The following is a 21,448-nucleotide window of genomic DNA, read 5'->3' on the forward strand; positions in this document are numbered from 1 at the left end:
AATCAAGTAGGCTCCACACCCAATGTGTGGTTTGTACTCATGATTCTGAGATCAAGGCCAGTGCCCCTCTACCGACTAAGCCAGTTGGGCACCCCGAATTTCTTTCATTTTTAAGGCTGCATAATATTCCACTGTATGCCTTTCAACAAAATGGAGTACATTTTGTTTATCCAGTTAACTGTTGGTACACCTTGTGTTACTTCCATCTTTTGGCTATTGTGAGCAATTCTGCTATGAATATATAGAAATATCTATTCTTGAGCTTGTTTTTTTGAAAAGCATTTTTGTGTTCTGATCAGATATGCAGCACACTCTGCCCAGATGTACTGGACCACTGGTGAACTATCTACTTTGCCTGCCAGAAGCCCCAACTCTGGCCCTTACCTTCACGGCCCTGAACACAGCCGGTCAGGTCCACTGGAACACAGGAGCCAACACGGTCTCCTCTGGCCTGCCATTCTGCAAGCAGCTAAGCATCCTCAGCTTCAACTGAGACAGAAAGGGAGCATGGTGTCTTTAGTTAATGCTTCGGAAACAGTCTGCTTCAAGCTCTAGCAGAGCTACAAGACTTTCAAAGATGAGATGCAAAATTTACCAGTAACTTCTCCTATGTCAGTTATTCACAGTCACCAACCAGGACAGTCCCATGATCACCAGCAGTGAGCTGGAAAGAGATCTTCACTTCTGGTTCATCTGCACTCTTTAATAAGAGATGCTTCCGACTGCTAGATGCTGTATGGGAATGACAGAAGTGTATACCAGGGCCATAAGGCAAGTGTAACCTACTTCCAAGGCCTTAAACTTGACAGAGGCCATATTTCTATACAACAGGAGTCCGCCAGCCACAGCCAACGGGTTAGGCCTCTACCTGTTTTCGTAGATCAAGTTTTAATGGGACAGAGCCAAACCCATTCATGTATGTGTTCTGTACGGCTGCTTGGGTGCCACGACATCAGAGTTGAGCAGTTGCAACTGAATCTGTATGACCCACAAATCCTAAAATATTTACTATCTGGCTCTTTACAGAAAATGCTTGCCAACTCCTGGTTCACACATCTTGGTTCACTCTCTTCTCCCCAGCTGGAGACAAGTGCTGAAGAGGTCAGCTGTTCGTTTGGAAGAGGCCTTCCTAAGCTGGGGAAACCGGCTGGCTCTAGAACAAAGAGGCAACAGCAATGCCAACACTCCACAAATCCAAAGTAGGATGGGAGATGCCAGGCTTGAAATTTAGAAGGGGCTAAGGACACACCTTTAGAAAAATGTGATCTCATCTGCCGTCAACCCACCGCTAAGCTGAACCAGGTGTGGCCAAGAGGCAAACAATAGAGTCTCCTGTACAAAACTGTAAAGGAACCGCCCCCTGTGAGAAGCATCCCCAAACACAGGCTTCTTAAATTTACGCAGAAGCCTCAGAGTGAACTCCCTAAATGCTGCTTCAGTGGTAACTGATTTTCCAGGATGCCTCCAGCTCCCTTTTCCTACCCACACATCAGGCAGCGGCAAGCTCTCTCCTCCTCTGACTGGCGTCCAAATGTAACAGCATGAACTACAACATAACTTGAGGAAGAAAGCAAAACCGACTTTTCGAGAAACATACATTCATACCTAAGTGCACCTCTGCTCTCAAGGAGCATATCCTTCTGCTCGGTTCTGTTTGTTCACTAAGAAAAGGCAAGGCTGGAGATGAACACAAATGCTTGGGGGAAAGTCAGTAGAAAACACCAGAAATGAACAATACTCAGAAGCGTAAGTTTTCCAATGTGGTGCCATTTCAAAATCAAGAGAGTCCAGAATTCAAATGTGCAAAAGACTAGCTGATAAAGCCTGCATCTTTCCTCTCTCCTGAAACAGAGTAACGGTGGTGCATCGGGACATAGACATCGCTGTCCTCCGTGCTTGAAAATGACCCTGCAGATGGTGTGTGTTCCCTGCTCTGCTTCCTAACGTCAGCAGGGCAGGTGAGTAATGGGAAGAGGATGCAAAAGCATTCCTTCGACCAACAGCTAGGCTAGATCCCAGATAAAAAAGCTTTGTCCCTTGGGCAATCCCTTAATATCTCTAAGCCTCAGGGTTTTTTAATCTCTAAAATGAATGGCTTTGATAGAGGACCTCTATGGCTTCTTTTCGTAGGATTCTCCCAGCTCTATAATTAAACTTGTGTAACTCACTATACCACACAGAACATCAAAATGGCATGTATCAACAAGTCCTTACTTCACTTCCTGATAGCCTTTTCCAAACTCTTTCATCACCAAATCAGTGTGAGAGGAAATGAGGCAAGATTCCAGACTCAAATGTATGGCTCTTGAAGCCAGTCTCAATGAGAATTGTGTACCTGGATTTAGTGGGTCAAAGGAAAATATTCTAATACTATGCCTCTTACCCATGGAAAAGGCATTTCTTTCTGGAGGACAAATTATCAGATCTGGGTTCAAAACCTTAGCAGGGGCCTTGGGAAAATGCTAGAAGACCAATGCCAGCTTATTGGTGACGTTCATTAGTGGCTGCAGAACAGAGAGAGAGAGCGCGATTGAGCAATGAGAGAGAAGGAAGCTTCTCTCCTAAGCTTATGGGTCAGTGAATAATATGCAGGTTTGGTGACCCCCTTCTGCTCTCACAAATAAGAAAAAGGAGAATGTGAGGTGAGGGGAGATCAGAAAAATGTTCAAGTGGTGGGTCTAGATCTTATTAATGAATATCAAATTGTGAACATTCACTGAATCTGGGGAGTCTGCCTAACTCACAGGACCCCAGTGAACCTGACAGATGAGGCCTGAGCATTGGGCAACTGGCAGCCCAGAAGAAAGGAAAGGATACAGGCTGATGGGAAGAGGGGATGGGAACCGAGGTGGAAGCAAACCTCTCTGCCCAGACAAAGCCCGATGTTATAGGTTGCCCAGAAGTCTTGCACTGCTACTCTCCTAACCTTTAAGAGAAAATTATTTGTCATGTAGACGGACCATGGGCTTTTTCTGATAGGAAAAAGATACTCAGCTGGATTCAAAACCCATGAGCCAGAAACGGGCCTCAGGGAAATTGCTCTTAAGCTTGAACACAAAATTTTGCATGTATGTTAAGTATGTACATCTTTCTGGGGAGAGTGCTCATCATTTTCAGGTTTTTTAAAAAGATTTTTCTTTATTTATTTGAAAGAGGGACAGTGAGAGAGAGCATGAGATGGGGGAAGGTCAGAGGGAGAAGTAGACTCCCTGTGGAGCTGGGAGCCTGATTCAGGACTCCGATTCTGGGACTCCGGGATCATGACCTGAGCCGAAGGCAGTTGCTTAACCAACTGAGCCACCCAGGTGCCCCGTTTTCAGTTTTTTAAAAAAACATGTCAACATAGACATAGAATATGATTTTTAAAATCTAGTATTATTACCCTCTCTGTTCTACCTCTTCTTAATTATCCAACAGGTGCCCAAGGAATTCAAATTTCAAATATTTCCAAAAACAAAATTAAGTAAGGTTTGAGAGTTGGCAGTGAATTTTGAGAATACATCATACCAGCTAACGCTAACTTTCAGACACTCCCTAAAGCTCAACAAGATAGAAAAGATGACCTGTTGTTAACAGTGAGTACAACTGACCTGGGGTAAATTAATTCAGGTAGCAGCTGGAATTCAGTTCCATCACTGCCAGTGATAGAAGATGCAACAGGAGAGCAAGGAAGGACATTTGGCCAGGAGAACAGAGACCAGGAGTCCAGTCTCTAGTCCTAGCTCTGCCTATCTCAAGCTGTGATTTTGAACAAGTCCCTTCCTTTGGGCTTGGGTCCTCATCTGTAAAATGTAGGCTACTAGAGCAGAGCAGCAGTCTGCATACTCTTAAGACAATGAATGTTATGTTTAGATAAAATCACCCAGAATTCATCAGAAGCTAAACAAATTCAAAATGGCAGGTTGAACATGCCCATTTATTTTTTTTCTCTCTAGAAACCCCACCATTATTATTCATAATTATGTCATTATTCATAAATATCTGCTGCGACTGAACATTTACTACATGATTGTTTTAAGTCCATTAACTAATGGAATCCCTAACACTCTTATTAGGTAGGTGATGACGCCCATTTTACAGATGAAGGAACCGAGTCCCTAGTGTTTAAGGAACTTGCCTAAGTTTCCACAGCTAATAGGTGGCAGAGCCAGGATTCTAACCCAGGCAGTCTGGCTTGAGTCTGTGCTATACCATTTCTCCGACTGACAATTTGGGAACACCAAAGCTCCCAAGGAAAAAGCAGCTGGAAGAGAGCAGATCAAATATATCACCAAACTTTGGAAGGTGCGTAGTGACTGACTTCTATGCAGAACAATGAGCACTGCACATGGCAAGTCACTTCGGAGTCCCTTCCAAACCTCGACTACTGGAGACTCAGGTTTCCTCTGTAGGTGTGAGCATAAGGGAGGCTGAAATCAGACAGGAGCGGTCACCACCCCGGCAGAAGACTGGAGGTTTATCATCTGGACAGGATGAACCAGAGACTCCAGACTTGGGCAACCAGGGAACCAACCACTAAAGACAAATAAGTGGCACCATTCAGGGATTAAGTGAAAGTCTGCATACAGAGGCAAGAGCCCCCAGTACCCTCCCATCATAAGGTTCCTAGAATGGGAACAGCCAACTTATTCCACTTAGGCAGAAGCCTGAATGAAGGTCCATGGGCTCTGAACATACTGCATGGAAAAGGGGAGGCCCATCACCCTACAGGTTTGGCTCTAAGGATGTGGCCCCAGGGCAGGAGTAGCATCACTGGGGAATTTGTCAGAAATGTAAATTCTCAGGCCCATGCCAGATGTACTGAATAAAAAATTCCCAGATGAGGTCCAACAACCAGTGTGTGAACAGGCCACCAGGTGATTCTAATACTTGGTATTAGAAGTTTCAGGAAAGACTCTATCCTGAGAGAAAGAGAGAGAGAGAGAGAGAGACCAACAATCTCGGTTGGAACTACCTCTAATAATTTTCTTGTTCCTTTGAATGAACAAAAGCATTGTAATGGAAAAAAATCATTCAAGCATTGTTATGCTAAAGGTTGTTATATTCTGTATTTGCATGAAATGCAGAGGCAAAAGGCAGTGCTTCAATTTATGTAGCAATATCTGTAACCATTCCCCTCTATCATACCCTTTTGCTTCTCTTTGTCTCACAAACTTTCCCTGTCTCTTCCTTACAGCCTAACTCTTAACCCCCAAATTCTCCCCATTACTGCTTTTCACCAGTCTCTACTCACCCCAAGCGTTACTGCCATGACCATTCTTCTGCTTACAAACCTCTAGTAGCCTTGACATCTTCTACTATGTAATCACCATGGACAAAAATCTCCTGTTTATATTTACTTCCTCGGCCTCCTTTAGTCCAGTTCATTTTTCTCAAACCCCTTGGCTCCCCACCGAAGATCCTTTTCCCTCTTGAGGCTACTTCACCCCCGCTCCTGGAAAACCAACCTCCTTAAGCGAGGCATCATGCAAAGAATACTACACATTTTCTCACTGAATCCTCACACTAATACTGAGAATTAGGAATCATCCTGGTTTTTACATTTGGAAAACTGAAGCTTAGAGAGATTAAGAAACTTGCCCAAGGTTACCACTAGGATTTTAATCCAAATCCTTCTATCTCCACACTCTTAACCATTCTACTCTCCTGTCTCCAGAGGTCTGACTCAACTATGGGAAGAAGAAAAGTTTCCTTAATTCTGTAGAAAATAAGCAGGGTGAAAAGATCTCTGCATGTGTGTATATATATTTCATGGGATCCCGCAGAGATGCTGAGAGCCTTTCAGCCAAAGCCCAACAGGGAGCACAGTTCACAGCAGCACCTTCCCACGTGGAGGGCTCCAGAGGGCTAGGCCAAGGAGCAGCGGTGCGTGCCTCTCCAGCAGGAATGGATGCAAAGCACGGGAGGAAGTCTGGCTCTTGGGTCCAGGATGCCAGTAGGGAACAGGTGGTTACGGGATCCCTCTCCCCCACGCGGACCCAGTCCATCCTCCGAGACCTTTGTGGAGGTAGTAGAGATGATGCACCTTTCAGTGAGGAACAGAGTAGATGCCCACTCCAAAAGGTGTCCAGATCCGATTTTAAAAGCTCTGATCTAACAATCAAGGACAAGCAATGACTGCTAAGGAGAAGGTTGCGCCTTACAACGGCACAGCTAACTTCGAGGACCACCAAGAAATGTCTACGGTGACAAGAGAGGGTGCCCATCAGAATGTAGAGGCGGCCACCGCCCCCTCCTCTCCAGAGGGGTTGCAAGTTCATTTTCTCCCGTCTGTGTGACAGAAAAGCGAGGCGAGTACCCCAATGTCTCCCACCCCGAGGGCCTCAGCCACACACCTCTCAGCCTGTCCTTCTAAGGGCTGAAGGGCTGTCCCTGTCCGTCTCCCCACTCAGCCCCAATTCCTCTCTCCCACTCCGCACCCCTCTCTCCCCTACTCGGTCTCTCTCCAATCTTCCTATCCTACCACTCTGCCCACTAGACCTCCTCTCTTCCCCTACCCTCCACCCCTCTTTCCTTCTCACTCGGTTCCTTATCCCTCAGCCTCACGCTGCCCAGTCTTCGGTACCTTGAGCGTCACGTCGCACAGCTTTCCTTGCCGCCGGATCTCCTCCATGACGCCGTAGCCGCGACTAGGCAACTCGGACACGGAGAAGTGCACCAGATCCTCCAGCTCCTCCGCGCCGTCCTCCACCATCTTCCCCGGCCGCCGCGACTGCGCAGGCCTGGCCGGCCGGCTCGATACTCAACGGGGCGGAGCGAGGGCGCGCGCGAACCGCCGCCGGGAGCGCAGGGCTGGAACAGGAGGGCCTGCCCGGCCGCCGTAGTCTCAGGGCGCTCCGCACCGGAAGCCCGGCTGCCCCGTTTCCTGGTGCAAGCCTAGTCTTCGTTCCCTCGCTTTCCCTACTGTGCTTTCACGCCTGCAGCTGCTTCAGTCTTTCTAGATTAGCCGGGCCATCTCCCATCTTTCCGATTCGGCCCTGACCTATATCGTAGCTCGATCCAGGGCCGCGGATTTCATTTCCGCCACTACCTTGGTACTTCCGGAATCTGCGGAAACGATCCGTTGCCATGGCGGCTATGTACACAGTTCTGCGGCGGCGAGATTCGGCTTGCAGTCGCTGCACCTGCAGCGGTCGGGCGGCGGGAGGACCACTGCCTCCGGAGCAGTGAACGGATTCACGCGCCGCCGGGGTGGGGAGAAGCAGGCTGGAGAGGGGAGTGTACGCTGAGGCGGCTGGCAGCGACCGGGATCCGAAGACCGCTCCACCGGGGAGTCCCCAGGCTTAGCTCGCTGATCTGTGAAACCCAAGCGGAGGAGGGGTCGCGGCATCGTGGGCGCCCTTTCGGGCTGGCTCCGGCTTAGGGTCTTCGAATCTAACGTTCCCTGGCCCCACGAGGGTTCTGCGTCGCTGCCGAGGTTGAGAGGGCGCGAAGTGGGGGACCAGAGGTCTTCTGGACCCTTCTGTATTCGTCAGTTTTCGAACTGGAGGGGGCTTCGGGATCTCCAGGTCGACCCGCTCGCTTTACAGATGAGGAAACCGCTCCAGAGAGGGACAGGAATGGCCCCAAGGCCAACTGCCACCCACACTCCACGCAGGGGTCTGGTATGTTGGATGAGGAAAAGGGAGGAGGCCCGATCTGCCTGGAATTGAGGCCGGGTGCGTTTGGACCCTGTTGTTTTGGGGTTCAGATGCTGCCGCCAATCTGACAACTATGAGGGTTCCGTATTGAGAGCGCCTGGTCTGGGCAGGAGCGCTGGAAGCTAGGGACTCGTCCCAGCAGACGCTCCCTCTCCTTTTATCCAGCCTTCAGCAGTGCTTGGTAACAATTCTGTTCATTTCCATCCTTAAACCCTTAAAACAAGTAAGGAAACCACGTGCCTTTCAGAGAGGTCTCCTGGTGACCACTCAGAGGTTCACTTATTTACACCAGAACTATCTAAGGGTGGTGCCCATGAGAGAGACACTTTCCCCACAAGGTACTGGGGTGGCGGGGGAGGGGGGAGGGGGGAGACACTGCTAAAAGAGAGGGCATGGTGAGGGGCTGAATATGGCTTCTTGCAAGTGGTGCCTGGAAACTAAGTGTCCTGGAAAGGCTGTGGGCTCAGGGATTGAAGGTGGTGTGGGAGGGGGAGTGACATATGCCCCTTGGGACTCTCTCAGTAGTGACGGAAGATGAACCCACAGGTGGAGATTCAGCCGTCCTCTGACTTCCAGCCATGACCATCAATACCAACCACCATTTCTCCAGTTCCTGCTCTGTGCTGGGCACTGTTCTGGACATTGAGGGGGGATTCAAAAGAGATTAAAGCACAGTTCTGTCCCTCAAGCAACTTGTAATTTAATTTGGGACCGGAAACCCACTCAAATGATGCGGCGTAAGAATGGTAACAAGCATTATTTCAGTAAGTGCAACATGGCATGGGGTCTCAAATGTCTGGGAGTTGAGTGTCTGCTGGTCAGCAGCCTTACAGGATGGGTTAAGACAGAAGGGGGTGGGGGGATGCTGGCTGGCTCAGTCCTTAGAACATGCAACTCTTGATCTTGGGGCTGGGAGTTCAAGCCCCACGTTGGGTGTAGAGATTACTTAAAAAAATAAGATCTTAAATAAAATAGAGAAGGCTTGCCTCAGGTGGATATAGCTCCTGACATACTTGGAGCTGTGGATGTGAGTGTGGGGTGGGCCTTGGGAAGATAGGGGGACTGCATGGGCATGTGCATGTGCAAGTTGCATGCCCCACTCTGAGGGGAGGGCGTGCTTGGGCTTTCCTGTGCTGTTCTTGTGCTGGGTAGGTGGGCGCTTCCAGGAGGGAGGTCTGGGCACCTGCCACCTGCGCTGGTTCCATTCAGAGGGCACCCAGAGCCGGAGGCCAGGCCCTCAGACTGGTGTGAGCAGTGGTTCCCAGAGCTTTAGAAACTGAGGGTAAGTTTGCTTGTGTCAAAACACACCTTCCTCCACTCTCAACTTCCCAATAGCTTAGATCATTTTGAGATTGAGATTTTCCTCTTCAATTTCCTCAATTTGGGATCCACGTTAGAGCCATTTATGGCTTTGTATTTCTTGAGCTCAATTTTGCAGACAAAAATTTTAGGACTGAAATTGGATAAGCCAGCACCCTTGATCACCTGAATACCTTTCAGATCCATTTTCTAAAAATGAAAATGTCTGAATGGTCCCATAGTGGCTGGGAAAAGACTTCCATGAAATAATTACTTGAGGAATGTAGTAAGTGGACACAGATCTGCAGTAGGCAAATATAAGAGTGACATGTTTGCTTATTTGATTTGACATCCGAAGACCTTGTAACAGGGATTGGAGTTTTATTTGTTGACACCACTGAAACTGTGAACAAAGGGGAGGGCCTATTTAATTGCTCTGTAGAGATATGTTATGCCATTGATGACAATTAACATAATTGTAATAGTCACTAAATTTAGTGGTCATTGCAAGTTGTATTTAGAAATATAGGGAGACATTAATATTTTTAAAATCTGCAATCTTTTTTTATCAGGTAACATTCATTGAACCTCTCTTGGATTATACATATATTCTTTATTTAATGTGCTTTAAAAAAAAAAAAGTGAAATAGGGGCACCTGGGTGGCTCAGTCTGTTAAAGCCCCTGCCTTCAGCTCAGGTTGTGATCCCAGAGTCCTGGGATCAAGCCCCACATTGGGCTCTCTGCTAAGTGGGGATCCTGCTTCCCCCCACCTCCGCCTGCCTCTCTGACTACTTGTAATCTCTGTCTGTCCAATAAATAAAAAAAGTTTTAAAAAATAAAAAATAAAATTTAAAAATGAAATAATGAGGGGTACCTGGGTGGCCCAGTCGGTTGGGCGCCTGCTTTTGGTTGAGGTCATGATCTCAGGGTCCTGGGATCAAGCCCCGCATCAGACTCTGCTCAGTGGGGAGTCTGCTTTTCCCTCTAACTCCCTCTATACTCTCTCTCTCAAATAAATAGGTGAAAATCTTTTTGAACAAAAAGTGAAATAATTATAATCCAGAGAAGAAATCCCTGTCATGTATGACTTTTTCTTTACAGTAAAGGTCTTAACAATTAATTTTATTTATTTGTGGAGTTCTTTGCAATAGTTCAAGCAAACTATTTTTTTCCTTAATCACCATGTTTTGGCTATTTTCCAGTTTGAATATAAAATTGAATCAGCTTCTTTGTCTCATGTTTCTCTAACTCCTCGTGAATTCAACAAATCCTTTGCTGGTTGTTTTTTTTTTGTTTGTTTTGTTTTCTAAAAATACCCAGGAGATTTCTTTGGCTTCAACTCCCCTTTCCTGCCCCTTGAAGGTACAGGTTATTTTAGTGGTAAATGCCTCGTTTCTTCTTGACTGGTTTAAGCCCGAGAGGGAAGTCAGAAGAGAAGCTTACCATGTAGCACACATCCACACTCTTGGGCCTTGTCTCTATTCCAAATGTGTTTTGTGCATTTGGAGCATGAACTCTAAATGAGTTTTTAACATTCCTTCTTTATATGCATAGTTCCATAAAAGTAAAATTTTCGAAATGTGAGAGCCCAGTGTTAGGACTACATGACCATAGACTACTTGATGATATATTCACATTATTTGAAAAAGAAGGAAAGAAAAAAAAAATTAGATCAGTATTAGGAAAACTTATACGTAAAATTAGAAATGTTTCCTCTTTGGACAACTTAAAATTATGTTAATTTCCCCAGTAGTTTCAAACAGTGAAGTTTAATATATTTTTATAGACTTTCATCTTGTTTTCTAGAATTCCTTAACCAGATTTAATGCAATTGATGATGATTAGAGATTGATTTTTCCTTAGCTTTCCTTAGAGCTCTTGATATTTTTTCTCAATATTTAATCATTTGTCATCAGTATATGAGAGGTATCTCAAGAGCTAAGTTTTAAGTTCCCCTCAAAGCAATAAAAATAGCACAACCGTTCCTTCTGTTTAATAACCGTCTTTGCTTCTCCTCTCTGTGGAGTGGAGATTCTGGAACCAAAATTTTCTGTCTAATTAGTATTAAATATTTTTACACAGTCACTGTCAAGAGAGGGCCTCATGTGATTTCACCAATGAGACTGATAGCCGACGAAATAGGAGATTTAAGGGCACCTGGGTGGCTTAGTCAGTTAAGCATCTGCCTTTGGCTCAGGTCATGATCCCAGGTCCTGGAATCGAGCCTTGCATAGGGCTCCCTGCTTGGCGGAGAGCCTGCTTTCTCTATCTACGGTTCTGCCCACTTGTGCGCTCTCTCTATTGCTGTGTCAAATAAATAAATAAAATCTTTTTAAAAAAGAAATAGATTTTTAGTAGTTATCATTTGGTTGTAAAATTTAAAAAAAATTTTTTTTAAATATTTCATTTATTTATTTGACAGAGAGTGAAAGCATGCAACTAGGGGGAGGAGCAAAGGGAGAGGGAAAGAATTTCAAGTAAATTCCTCCCTGAGAGTGGAGTCAGTTGTGGGGCTCCGTCTCACGACCCTGAGATCTTGACCTGAGCCGAAACCAAGAGTTGGACCCTTGACCAACTGAGCCACCCAGGTGCCCTTGATTTAAAAAAAAATTTTTTTTTGAGATTTTATTTATTTATTTGACACAGACACAGCAAGAAAGGGAGCACAACAGGAGGAGTGGGTGGGAGAAGGAGGCTTCCCGCTGAGCAGGGACCTGGATGCGGGACTTGATCCGTGGACTCTGGGATCATGACCTGAGCTGAAGGCAGACGCTTAACAACTGAGCCACCCAGGCACCCTTTAAAAATGTTTTTATAAAATACTTCAGTTAGACAGAATCTAAGAGATTAATTAACTCTCCCCTCAATGCATCAGTCCCTTTGGTGGCATCTCTGTTAGCTGGCATCTTGACTTTGCTTGAGTTTTTTCCATTTATAGGACAGTTCTATATAGTAGCAAGGTCACTTACCTGCATATGCCTCCCTATTCCTTATGCCTATACCCTTACATCCTATTCCATGAAGCTACCCTAAGGTTTTATTTTAACATTTTGTTACACATTGTATTATTCACAGTAGTGTAAATAAAGAAATACAAATGTAAGTGTGTCTACCTGAAAGAAAATAGAGTTAGGTTTGAGAGAGGAAGAGGAGGTAGAGGGCTCTCTGATTTTTTTCTCAATGGACTGCCAGAGAAGAAAGAATATTTGATTATGGGCTAGATTAAATATATTTCTAGGGCATCATTTTTCTGGTCTAAGTCACATGGAGGTAGAGGAGGAGATGTGGCATTTGCAGTAATGTATGCTAGTGAAGAAAAGAAAATTAGTTTAAATGCACGTCCTAAGTATTTTAGAGGAAAATATAATGAATGAGGCAAAGCGTAAGTGGACTGCATTACAGAATATTTTTAGGAGACCCATCTAAGATTAGGCCACTCAAGGGAACATTCTTCTTGCCTTGTGTGTCTGTCTCTTAGGGGGCCATGGGTGGAAAATGATGAGTCGGCCTTTATAGCAGGAAGTGCCTGTGTATGTTGAGCAGTGTCCCTGAGTAGAGCACTGACAGTTTAAGCGGTTAAAAGGAAAACTGGCTCTTGAGGATAGGAAAACACAGACTGCATGTCACTGTGTTCTACTCTTCTTTGTAAGTGACAGCACCCCCCCCCCATGATGGTCATTCGATGACGACCACTGAAAGTTGCACTGTTTTTTCGTTTTTAGCTGGAATGGGCACTAGGAAAAAGGTTCATGCGTTTGTCCGTGTCAAACCCACTGACGACTTTGCTCACGAAATGATCAAATATGGAGATGACAACAAAGTAAGTGGAACGCACTTGCCGTCATGGGCCTGGTCCCTCTGTCCCCCCTTGCTACAACATGACCCTGTTTCCAAACAGCCTGTAAGGACAAAGACAGAATTGACAAAAGTTCAGATGGACTCCAGAGTCCAAGAAATCCAAAACACTCCCCTGAATCGCTTTTGATGAGGAAACCCTTGAAACTCCCATTTTAAATTATGTTTTTGCTTAATAAGTTTACCTTCATCCTTGTATCTTATACAGAAAAGCTGACCTTTGTGCACACTCATAAAACTTTCTGGTGATCAGATCTGCTGTTACATGATCTCCCCGGGGGTCCAGGTAGAATGTCTTAAGTTGATAACTGTTAAACTTACCAAAGCAGTGGAAGCAACTCTTATTGAGATAACTGGAAAGAGTTATATGTCCCCATGCCTTTAACACTGTCATGACCGTCTTTCTGAAGCCCATGAGAGGCTTGGGACAGGTTGAGAGAGTCCTATGTTTTCATTCAGCAAACAACTGTGCATTGAGCAGCACTGAGATGTTCTTTAAGGGAGGAATTCAAGGGCAAACTCTCCAAGCTTTGCAAGTCTTGGCAGTCAGAAAAAAAGCTCACACTGGGCACGGTTTCAACGAACATGGAAGCACAGAATATTTAATGTGTGAACGGACCAAGCCTCTCTTTCTTGATCTTAACCTTTTCTGCATGTGACTGTGTCTTGGCTCCTGGATTAGGGCAACCAGGACAAAAATCCAACAAGAGGCTCTTTTTTTTTTTTTTTTTAAGATTTTATTTGTTTATTTGACAGACAGAGATCACAAGTAGGCAGAGAGGCAGGCAGAGAGAGAGAGAGAGGGAAGCAGGCTCCCTGCTGAGCAGAGAGCCCAATGTGGGACTCGATCCCAGGACCCTGAGATCATGACCTGAGCCGAAGGCAGCGGCTTAACCCACTGAGCCACCCAGGCGCCCCAACAAGAGGCTCTTTACATCAGAAGTCCCCATAGTGAAGACTTGGAATTTACCATTGACCTAATGCAATGGGTTCCTAACTCAGCTCTTCCATAGAGCATCTAATTTTTTTTTTTTAAGAAATCTGTGCATCTAAAAATATGCTAATTACAAGTATATAGGCACCTTGGATTTGCTGTAACACCAGTGAGGAACTATGAGAAACCAAGAAGAGCCTTTTCTGTGGCTGTTAATTCTTCATTCCTCACAAAGGCCCATAGCATGTAAGAGATACAGCTCAAGCCCAGGCATCTGTCACCAAGCCCACTTTTCTCTCTGGCCTAATTCAAGGCCTCCCTGTGCTTAGTGAATGTGTCCAAAGCTTGGTTAATAGAAATAGGAAAAATGTGCTGGACTCAATATCATAGATGGGGGAACCAAGGCAAACAGCACCCAGTAACCTAGGGTGACAAGTCCTGAAACTATGACATGCTCTAGTATTCCGATCCTTCCACCTTAAGGGTTGTGTGATCTTCCTGCAGGAGATTTCCTTCTCCCATCCCCAAGAACTCACTGAAATATTGGCCACTTGTGGGAATCCCTGTGCCTCCTAAAGTTCACTTCCTCTATTTTCTCCAGGTTAGGCCTTAGCTAACAGTGAGTTCTTCATACCAGTTTCCTAAATACTCTCTCTCTTCCTCTCTTCCTAGAGCATTGATATTCACTTAAAAAAAGATCTTCAGAGAGGGGTTGTCAATAACAAGCAGACAGACTGGTCGTTCAAGCTGGATGGAGTTCTCCACAATGCCTCCCAGGACTTGGTTTATGAGACAGTCGCAAAGGACTTGGTTGCTCAGGCCCTCGATGGATACAATGGTAATTTAGTTAATTGTCGGTTGTTTTACGTAAGAACCCACAGAACCCTTGCTGTAGGAAGAGATGCAAGTATTTTACGGTGGATGAAAGAAAAGATAACCTCACATGCTAACTCCTGTGTGCTTCTTTGTCCGTCTCCATTTTCTTATGGTGGAAAACTAGGTATTTGCTTGGTGATACTGTGGCCATGACTTGATCCAAAGTTCTGGGATCCTACCTTCATAGGAAGATTAAAAGGCTGTGGCTCTTTATAGGTCATGGGGATTGAACTATTATCCTGTTTCAGATCTCTCAAATATTAGCTTGGAAGATAATGTCCCTTATAAATTTGACTGAGTCCAAATACTTTTCTCTTGGTTACCTGCTAGGAGCTACTTCCATTCATTCTACCAGCAAAATCAGTCTACTCTTCCTATTCTAGTGTAGGGTTATTTACATATAGCACCAAAAAAAAAAAAAAAAAAAATGGAGTGGAGTTTGATTGTCTTAACAAATTAAAAGCAGCTTTATTGGGAAGGTTTTAACAGCTAGTTTAGTCTAAGATGCTTGAAAATCTAAAGATTTGAAAATCTTTAGAAAAAATGTATCACCATTTGTAAACTTTGTTCATGTGACTGGAATGTTCCCTGTCTGCAAGTTTAAGGTCTTTGGTTTAAAAGTCTGTTTAGTGTTGAGGCCCATGCATTGTAATGTATCCTACTTGTGACACATAGGTATGGTCTTCATTGACCCTCAGGGGATTTGGCCCCAAGGAACTAAGAAGGTCTAGGAGGTTAATAGTCTTGGGCTCTGGGTACTGTGGAATCACAAATGGGCTCTGAGTCCTATCCGCTGTGACTCCTTCCTGCACATTTAAGTTAGTAGATACTGTTTCTGACCTTGGCTCCCATGCTGAGTTAGATCCCCTTGTGTAAAACCTACCAATCCCAGGAACTAGAGCATTAGCTGTAGAGAAGGCAGACACTGATTTTCATGGCCCCGTGTCACCCTGAAGCAACATTTGGGATGGGTCTGGCTCAAACTGGCCATACCAGGAGGAAGGGCAGATGGGAACAGGAGCACCAGAGCCTGGTGGTGATGGATGGTAAATCTCACAGACATGACAGGTGCAAGCAGAAGTCTTCGCTGAGAGGACATTGGGGCCAGGTCAGGACTTGTCATGGTGGTCTGTTTCGGGAAGTGGCAGGGGACCAACTAGCAGCCCTGATTGATCCTGTGGAAACTTGCAGTCTATACACCTTTCTTCCTGGGCTTTTGAAAGCTCTTCTTGCCTCCGGCCTGGCCAGCTCCATGGAGGCTTATGCCTGAGACTGGCAGTTCATAGCTTTGCTAAAGAAGGGCTAGAGTTCAATGTTCCTGTCTCCCTCCTCACCTGTTTAGGAAAATTCCCAGTTTCTCTGTTCCTTGATATCACCTGCTCTGCTCAGAAGCCTGATGGTGGGATCTTCTCTTGGCACAGGGAGCCATCTGGGCCAGATTCAGAATAGCAGTCTGTGTTTTGACCATTTATGTCCCCATTTCCCTGCCCACCCATCCTCCCTATAGCACGAGTTCCTCATGTCCACAGCTGCTCCTGATGGCCACCTCCATGCCCGGGTCCAGGCTGGCACCAGGCATGCTGGCGGATAAGAGAGCTATCCTCAGGGGCACCTGGGTGGCTCAGTCGTTAAGCATCTGCCTTTGGCTTAGATCCCGGGGTCCTGGGATCGAGCCCCACATCGGGCTCCCTGTTTGGCAGGAAGCCTGCTTCTCCCTCTCCCACTGCCCCTACTGTGTTCCCTCTCTCACTGTGTCTCTCTGTCAAATAAATAAATAAAATCTTAAAAAAAAAATAGAAAGAGCTATCCTTGAAGCTCTTTTCCTGGACATGCTTCCAAATATTTGCAGGTACCATCATGTGTTATGGGCAGACAGGAGCTGGCAAGACATACACCATGACAGGGGCAACTGAGAATTACAAGCACCGGGGGATCCTTCCTCGTGCCCTACAGCAGGTAGGCAGTGGGCCCACAGGTGGGGTGCCACACGGGTCCCTCCTCTTACCACAGCTGCTGCTGACCCTAGGCCTGCTACCAGACACAGGATGCACATTTAGGGGGTTGGGATGCAGAGGCCTCAGAAAACGGGGAGTTCGGGTTTCAGAGTTTGACCCAAGCCCATGCGGAGCCAGTTTCCTCATTTGTGAGGACGCGTCAACCGGCCTCTTGGCTCCCGCACTGGTCTGTGATCCTGTAATTAAGGATTTGGAGGTCCTAATCATGTTCCTTCCTTGTTCTAATGAGGGGGATATGGACTCTTAGAGAGCTGTCTTACTGGCCTGCTCTGGCTTCTACCACCACCATTGCCCCAGAAAGAGCAAAGGGAAGAAGCAGGCACAATATGAACATGCAGGACTGAGTCAGCCTTGGGGGGTCTGAGAACTCTGAACGCAGCATAGAGGGGCCTTTCTGTGGAGTCCTGTGAGGACCCTCTTTTGGGAGGTAGGCGGCAAAGCAGCTTTTTCCCAAAAGCATCTTGAGGTTTTCTAGCTCTGTCCTGTAAGAATGGAAAGGACCCTGTATAGACTGCCCGGCTCTCATTGGTGAAGAAGTCTCCTTCATGCCTTGCTGTCAAAGCTTCAAGATCTCAGCATCTTCAGCTTCAGTAGTGTTGCCCAGAAAAATATAACGGAAGCCACACATGCAATTTGGGGTTTTCCCATAACCACAGTTTAAAAAGTAAACAGACAAAGGTGATTTTGATATATTTTATGTCAGTATATGCAAAATATAATCTCCACATCATATGTCGATGTGAAAACTCTTGAGATATTTTACATTATTTTTCTCACACCAAGTCTTCGTGGTGTGTGTTTTATGCTTATGGCCCATTTCCGTTTACACACTAAATACTCATCAGGACTACTTGATCTGTATTTACATTTCATAAAATTTACTGTTGAAGAGGTAGATTTATTAACCCAATTTGTTCCAAACATACTGAAAAGTTTACCAGTAACTGAATTTAGGAGCTGCTTTGAAATTAAAATTCAAATTAGTTACAATTAAATAAAATTTGAAATTCCGTCTCTCATTTGCGTCAGCCACATTTCAAGTTCTCAGCAGCCACTTGGGACTGGTGTCTACCGTGTTGGACAGCATAGACCTAGACTGTTAGAGCAAGGTGGGGGCCTAAGGGATCATTTAGCCCAACCCCCACTGCCCATTTGACAGTTAAGAAAGTTAAGGTCCAGAGAGAGGAAAAGACCAGCCCAAAGTCATTTGCCCATAAGTACCAGGGAAGGTATTTGGAGCTGGGAAGACTGAGTTTGGGCTTGGCTTCTCTCAGGAGCTGAGTGACCATAGACAAATAATTTCATTGCATGGACCTTGCCACAGGTGGGCATTGCCCCTGCCTTGCTTCAGTCACAGGGGAGTTGTGAGCATGGAATTAAATAATGGATGTGAAAGAGGCATCTATATGTTGAGACCCCATAAAATAAGGGATCTTCACTCCAGAGTCTTTTCCATTCATCATGTCATGGGGCTTTTCAATCTGTTAAGCCCGGCCTCAAAAAACTACATGATAATAATTATCACTCAATAGACTGATCGTAGTAATTGTTGATGATGACCATCATGCCAGCTAGACTATAAATTCTTTTAGGACAAAGTGTTTTTTATTGTACTTTTTGATGTACCCTGCTGAGGCCAGAATCCTTCTAACATGGGCTGGTCATTGGAGTTTTGCTCTTGGTGACTGCTGTCCAATCCCCCATCTAGGTTTTTAGGATGATCGAAGAACGCCCCACACATGCCATCACTGTGCGTGTTTCCTACCTGGAAATCTACAATGAGAGTCTGTTTGATCTCCTGTCTACTCTGCCCTATGTTGGGCCGTCAGTCACACCAATGACCATCGTGGAAAACCCTCAAGGGGTCTTCATTAAGGGCTTGTCGGTCCACCTTACAAATCAAGAGGAGGATGCCTTCAGCCTCCTTTTTGAGGTGAGATGACCAAGTCTAAGGGCCCCTTCCTTCCTTCTCTCCTTCCTCCCTTCCTCCTTCTTTCCTTTCCCTTTTTTATATTTTTATATTTATTTACTAAAGATTTTATTAATGTATTTGTCATAGAGAGCAAGAGCAGAGGGAGCCACAGGCAGAGGGAGAAGCAGGCTTCCTACTGAGCAAGGAGCCCGATGCAGGACTTGATCCCAGGACCCTGCTGAAGGCAGATGCTTAATGGACTGAGCCACCCAGGCATCCCTCTTCCCTTTTTTACTTTGCTCCCTCCCTCCTCCTTAGTTTTTCACTTACTTTGATAATCGGAATGAATATTAATATTTGTTCATTTAGCAAGTTCAGATAGTAAAGAAAAAATACAGGAGGGACGCCTGGGTGGCTTAGTGCTTTAAGCCTCTGCCTTCGGCTCAGGTTATGATCTCAGGGTCCTGGGATCAAGCCCCGCATTGGGTTCTCTGCTCAGCAGGGAGCCTGCTTCCCCCTCTCTCTCTGCCTGCCTCTGTGCCTACTTGTGATCTCTATCAAAAAAAATAATAATAAAATCTTTAAAAAAATAAAAAAAAATACAGGAACAAGAAAAAGAATTCACTTGTATGTTTCCTATATACAGCAACAATAATGTTTATTTTGGCTTATTTTCCTCTAGTATTTTTTTCCCTGTGCAATTTTTTCTTAACATAGTCAAGATTGTCCTTTTTTCCAGTTAACATTAAATCATGGGCATTTATAATGTAGAAAAAAATAAGGATTAGCATCCTTAGTATGTAAGAGCTCTTACAAATCTATAAACTCCTCAATGCATGCTATTTTTTTAAAAGGCATATAGGTTGGAACTCTTTTTAAAAAAAAGATTTTATTTATTTATTTGAGAGATAATAAGCATGGGGGGAGGGGAAAAGGGAAAGAGAAGCAGACTCTCCACTGAGCGGGGAGCTAGGTTCTGGGGCTCAGTCCTAGGACCCTGAGATCATGACTTGAGCTGAAGGCAGATGGTTAATCCACTGAGCCACTTAGGCACCACTAGGTTGGAATTCTTATACTTTGTTGCTGAAATGTAAAATGGTGCAGCCATTTTGGCTGTTTCCTAAAAAGGTAAACATTAATTTTATCATAGGACCTAGCAATTCTGCTCCTAGGTATTTTCCCAATAGAAATGAGAAGCTGTGTTCACACGAAGACTTGTAGGCAAATATTATAACAGCATCATTCATAATAGCCAAAGACTGGAAATAATCAAAATATCCATCACCTGATAAATGGGAAAACAAATGTGTTACAGTCATATGATGGAAAACTATTCAGCAATAAAAAGAAATGGAAGGGTGCCTGGGTGGCTCAGTGAGTTAAAGCCTCTGCCTTCGGCTCAGGTCATTGTCTCAGGGTCCTGGGATTGAGCCCCACATCGGGCTCTCTGTGCAGAGGAAGCCTGCTTCCTCCTCTCTCTCTGCCTGACTCTGCCTCCTTGTGATCTCTGTCTGTCAAATAAATAAATAATCTTTAAAAAACATCTTAAAAAAAAAAAAAAGAAATGGAGTAGCAATAGATGGTACAATATGGGCGAATCTCAAGAAAGTGCTCAGTAAGAGAAACACAAAAGATCTATCCTGTATAATTCCATTCATTTGAAATGTCCCAGTGGACACATCTTTAGAGATAGAAGGCAGATTAGCCGTTGCTCGGGGGAAGGAGTGGGAAATGGTTGCAGATGGGCCCAGGGAACTTTTCGGAGTTACACAACATTTCTAAAACAGGATTGTGGTGATAGTTGTACAACTTTGTAAATTTTGCTAAAAACAGTCACTGAATCCTATCTTTAAAACAGAGAATTTTATGCTATTTAAATTATGTGTCAATAAAATATTTTTTAAAAAGTCACCTAGGTATCCTCTGGGGTGATTTGTACGTGGAGCCCTTGCATCTACAGGGAAGGTAGCATCCCAGGAGGCAGCGGTCGGGCTTTCTTGTCCTCTTGTTGCTCCTAACATTTCACCGTGATGAAGGATATTTGCTGTAGGTTTTTGGTGGCTTCAGGTTAAAGAAGGTCCAAGTTTGGGAAGGGTTTTTATCATGAATAAGTGTTTATTCATTCCCTTGGTAATAACCACTCTCCTGACTTATGATCTTTTCTTTGGTCTTCTTTATAGGTTTACCACCTGTGTTTCCTCCAACAGCATAGTTCAAAAATTTTTTTTGAATTTATTATTTATTATTACTATTATTTAAAGATTTTATTTATTTATTGGACAGAGAGAGACACAGCGAGAGAGGGAACACAAACAGGGGAAATGGGAGAGGGAGAAGCAGGCTTCCTGATGAGCAGGGAGCCTGATATGGGACTCAGTCCCAGGACCCAATGATCATGACCTGAGCCAAAGGCAGATGTCTAACTGACTAAGCCACCCAGGTGCTCCTAACCTCCTTTTTTTTTTTTTTTTTTAAGATTTTTATTTACCTATTTGGGAGAGAGAGTGAGAGAGAGAAAGCATGAGCAGGGGGAGGGGCAGAGGGAGAAGCAGACTTCCCGCTGAGCAGGGAGCCTGATGTGGGACTTGATTCCAGGACCCCACAACCATCTTCCTCACCAAAAGCAGACACCCAGCTGACTGAGCCACCCGGGCACTCCCCCTGCCTTCTTTTTAATTGAATATTTAATTTCTTATTGTCCTTTTTGCCCCCTTTACTAATTTAGAGGTTAAATTTTCATTCATATTTATATTCTCTCACCTTCTCATTTTATCCTAGAAATAACAACTTGCACATTTAGTTAATGTGAACATACCCAAATGAACATACCTATCTAGTGAAATCTGAATCAGCTCTGTGGATTATACCAGTGTCATCTTGGCTTTGATGTTGTGCTATAGTTTTGCAAGATATCAG

The 21,448-nt window shown here is 44.9% G+C and overlaps 2 protein-coding genes across 7 annotated transcripts in view; one reads left to right on the forward strand and one right to left on the reverse strand.

Moving 5' to 3' along the window:
- Positions 1 to 6,875, reverse strand: part of KLHL18 (kelch like family member 18) — a 53,906-nt gene extending 47,031 nt beyond the window's left edge. Inside the window, exons 1-2 of one of the 4 annotated variants that reach the window (XM_082705148.1) lie at positions 6,566 to 6,744; positions 385 to 489 (exon numbers count right to left, since the gene is read on the reverse strand). Coding sequence is in view for 2 of the 4 variants with exons in the window: in XM_082705146.1 (XP_082561272.1) it covers positions 6,566 to 6,694 (129 nt within the window). In the remaining 2 variants the exon portion in view is untranslated. Of the gene's footprint in view, positions 1 to 384; positions 490 to 6,565 lie in introns of all 4 variants that reach the window. The other 3 variants (XM_082705147.1, XM_082705146.1, XM_082705145.1) reach the window with 3 other exon arrangements.
- Positions 6,876 to 6,878: 3 nt separating this feature from the next.
- The window catches only part of KIF9 (kinesin family member 9), a 51,753-nt gene continuing 37,183 nt past the window's right edge, over positions 6,879 to 21,448 (forward strand). The window contains exons 1-6 of one of the 3 annotated variants that reach the window (XM_082705113.1): positions 6,879 to 7,604; positions 8,187 to 8,404; positions 12,663 to 12,760; positions 14,402 to 14,567; positions 16,455 to 16,561; positions 18,329 to 18,553. In XM_082705113.1, coding sequence (XP_082561239.1) covers positions 8,368 to 8,404; positions 12,663 to 12,760; positions 14,402 to 14,567; positions 16,455 to 16,561; positions 18,329 to 18,553 — 633 coding nt within the window. In that variant the 5' untranslated portion in view covers positions 6,879 to 7,604; positions 8,187 to 8,367. Of the gene's footprint in view, positions 7,605 to 8,186; positions 8,405 to 12,662; positions 12,761 to 14,401; positions 14,568 to 16,454; positions 16,562 to 18,328; positions 18,554 to 21,448 lie in introns of those variants that run through there. The other 2 variants (XM_082705115.1, XM_082705114.1) reach the window with 2 other exon arrangements.

This window comes from Mustela nivalis, assembly GCF_964662115.1.
Source record: "Mustela nivalis genome assembly, chromosome: 1".
In the NCBI taxonomy this organism is placed as follows: Eukaryota; Metazoa; Chordata; class Mammalia; order Carnivora; family Mustelidae; genus Mustela; species Mustela nivalis.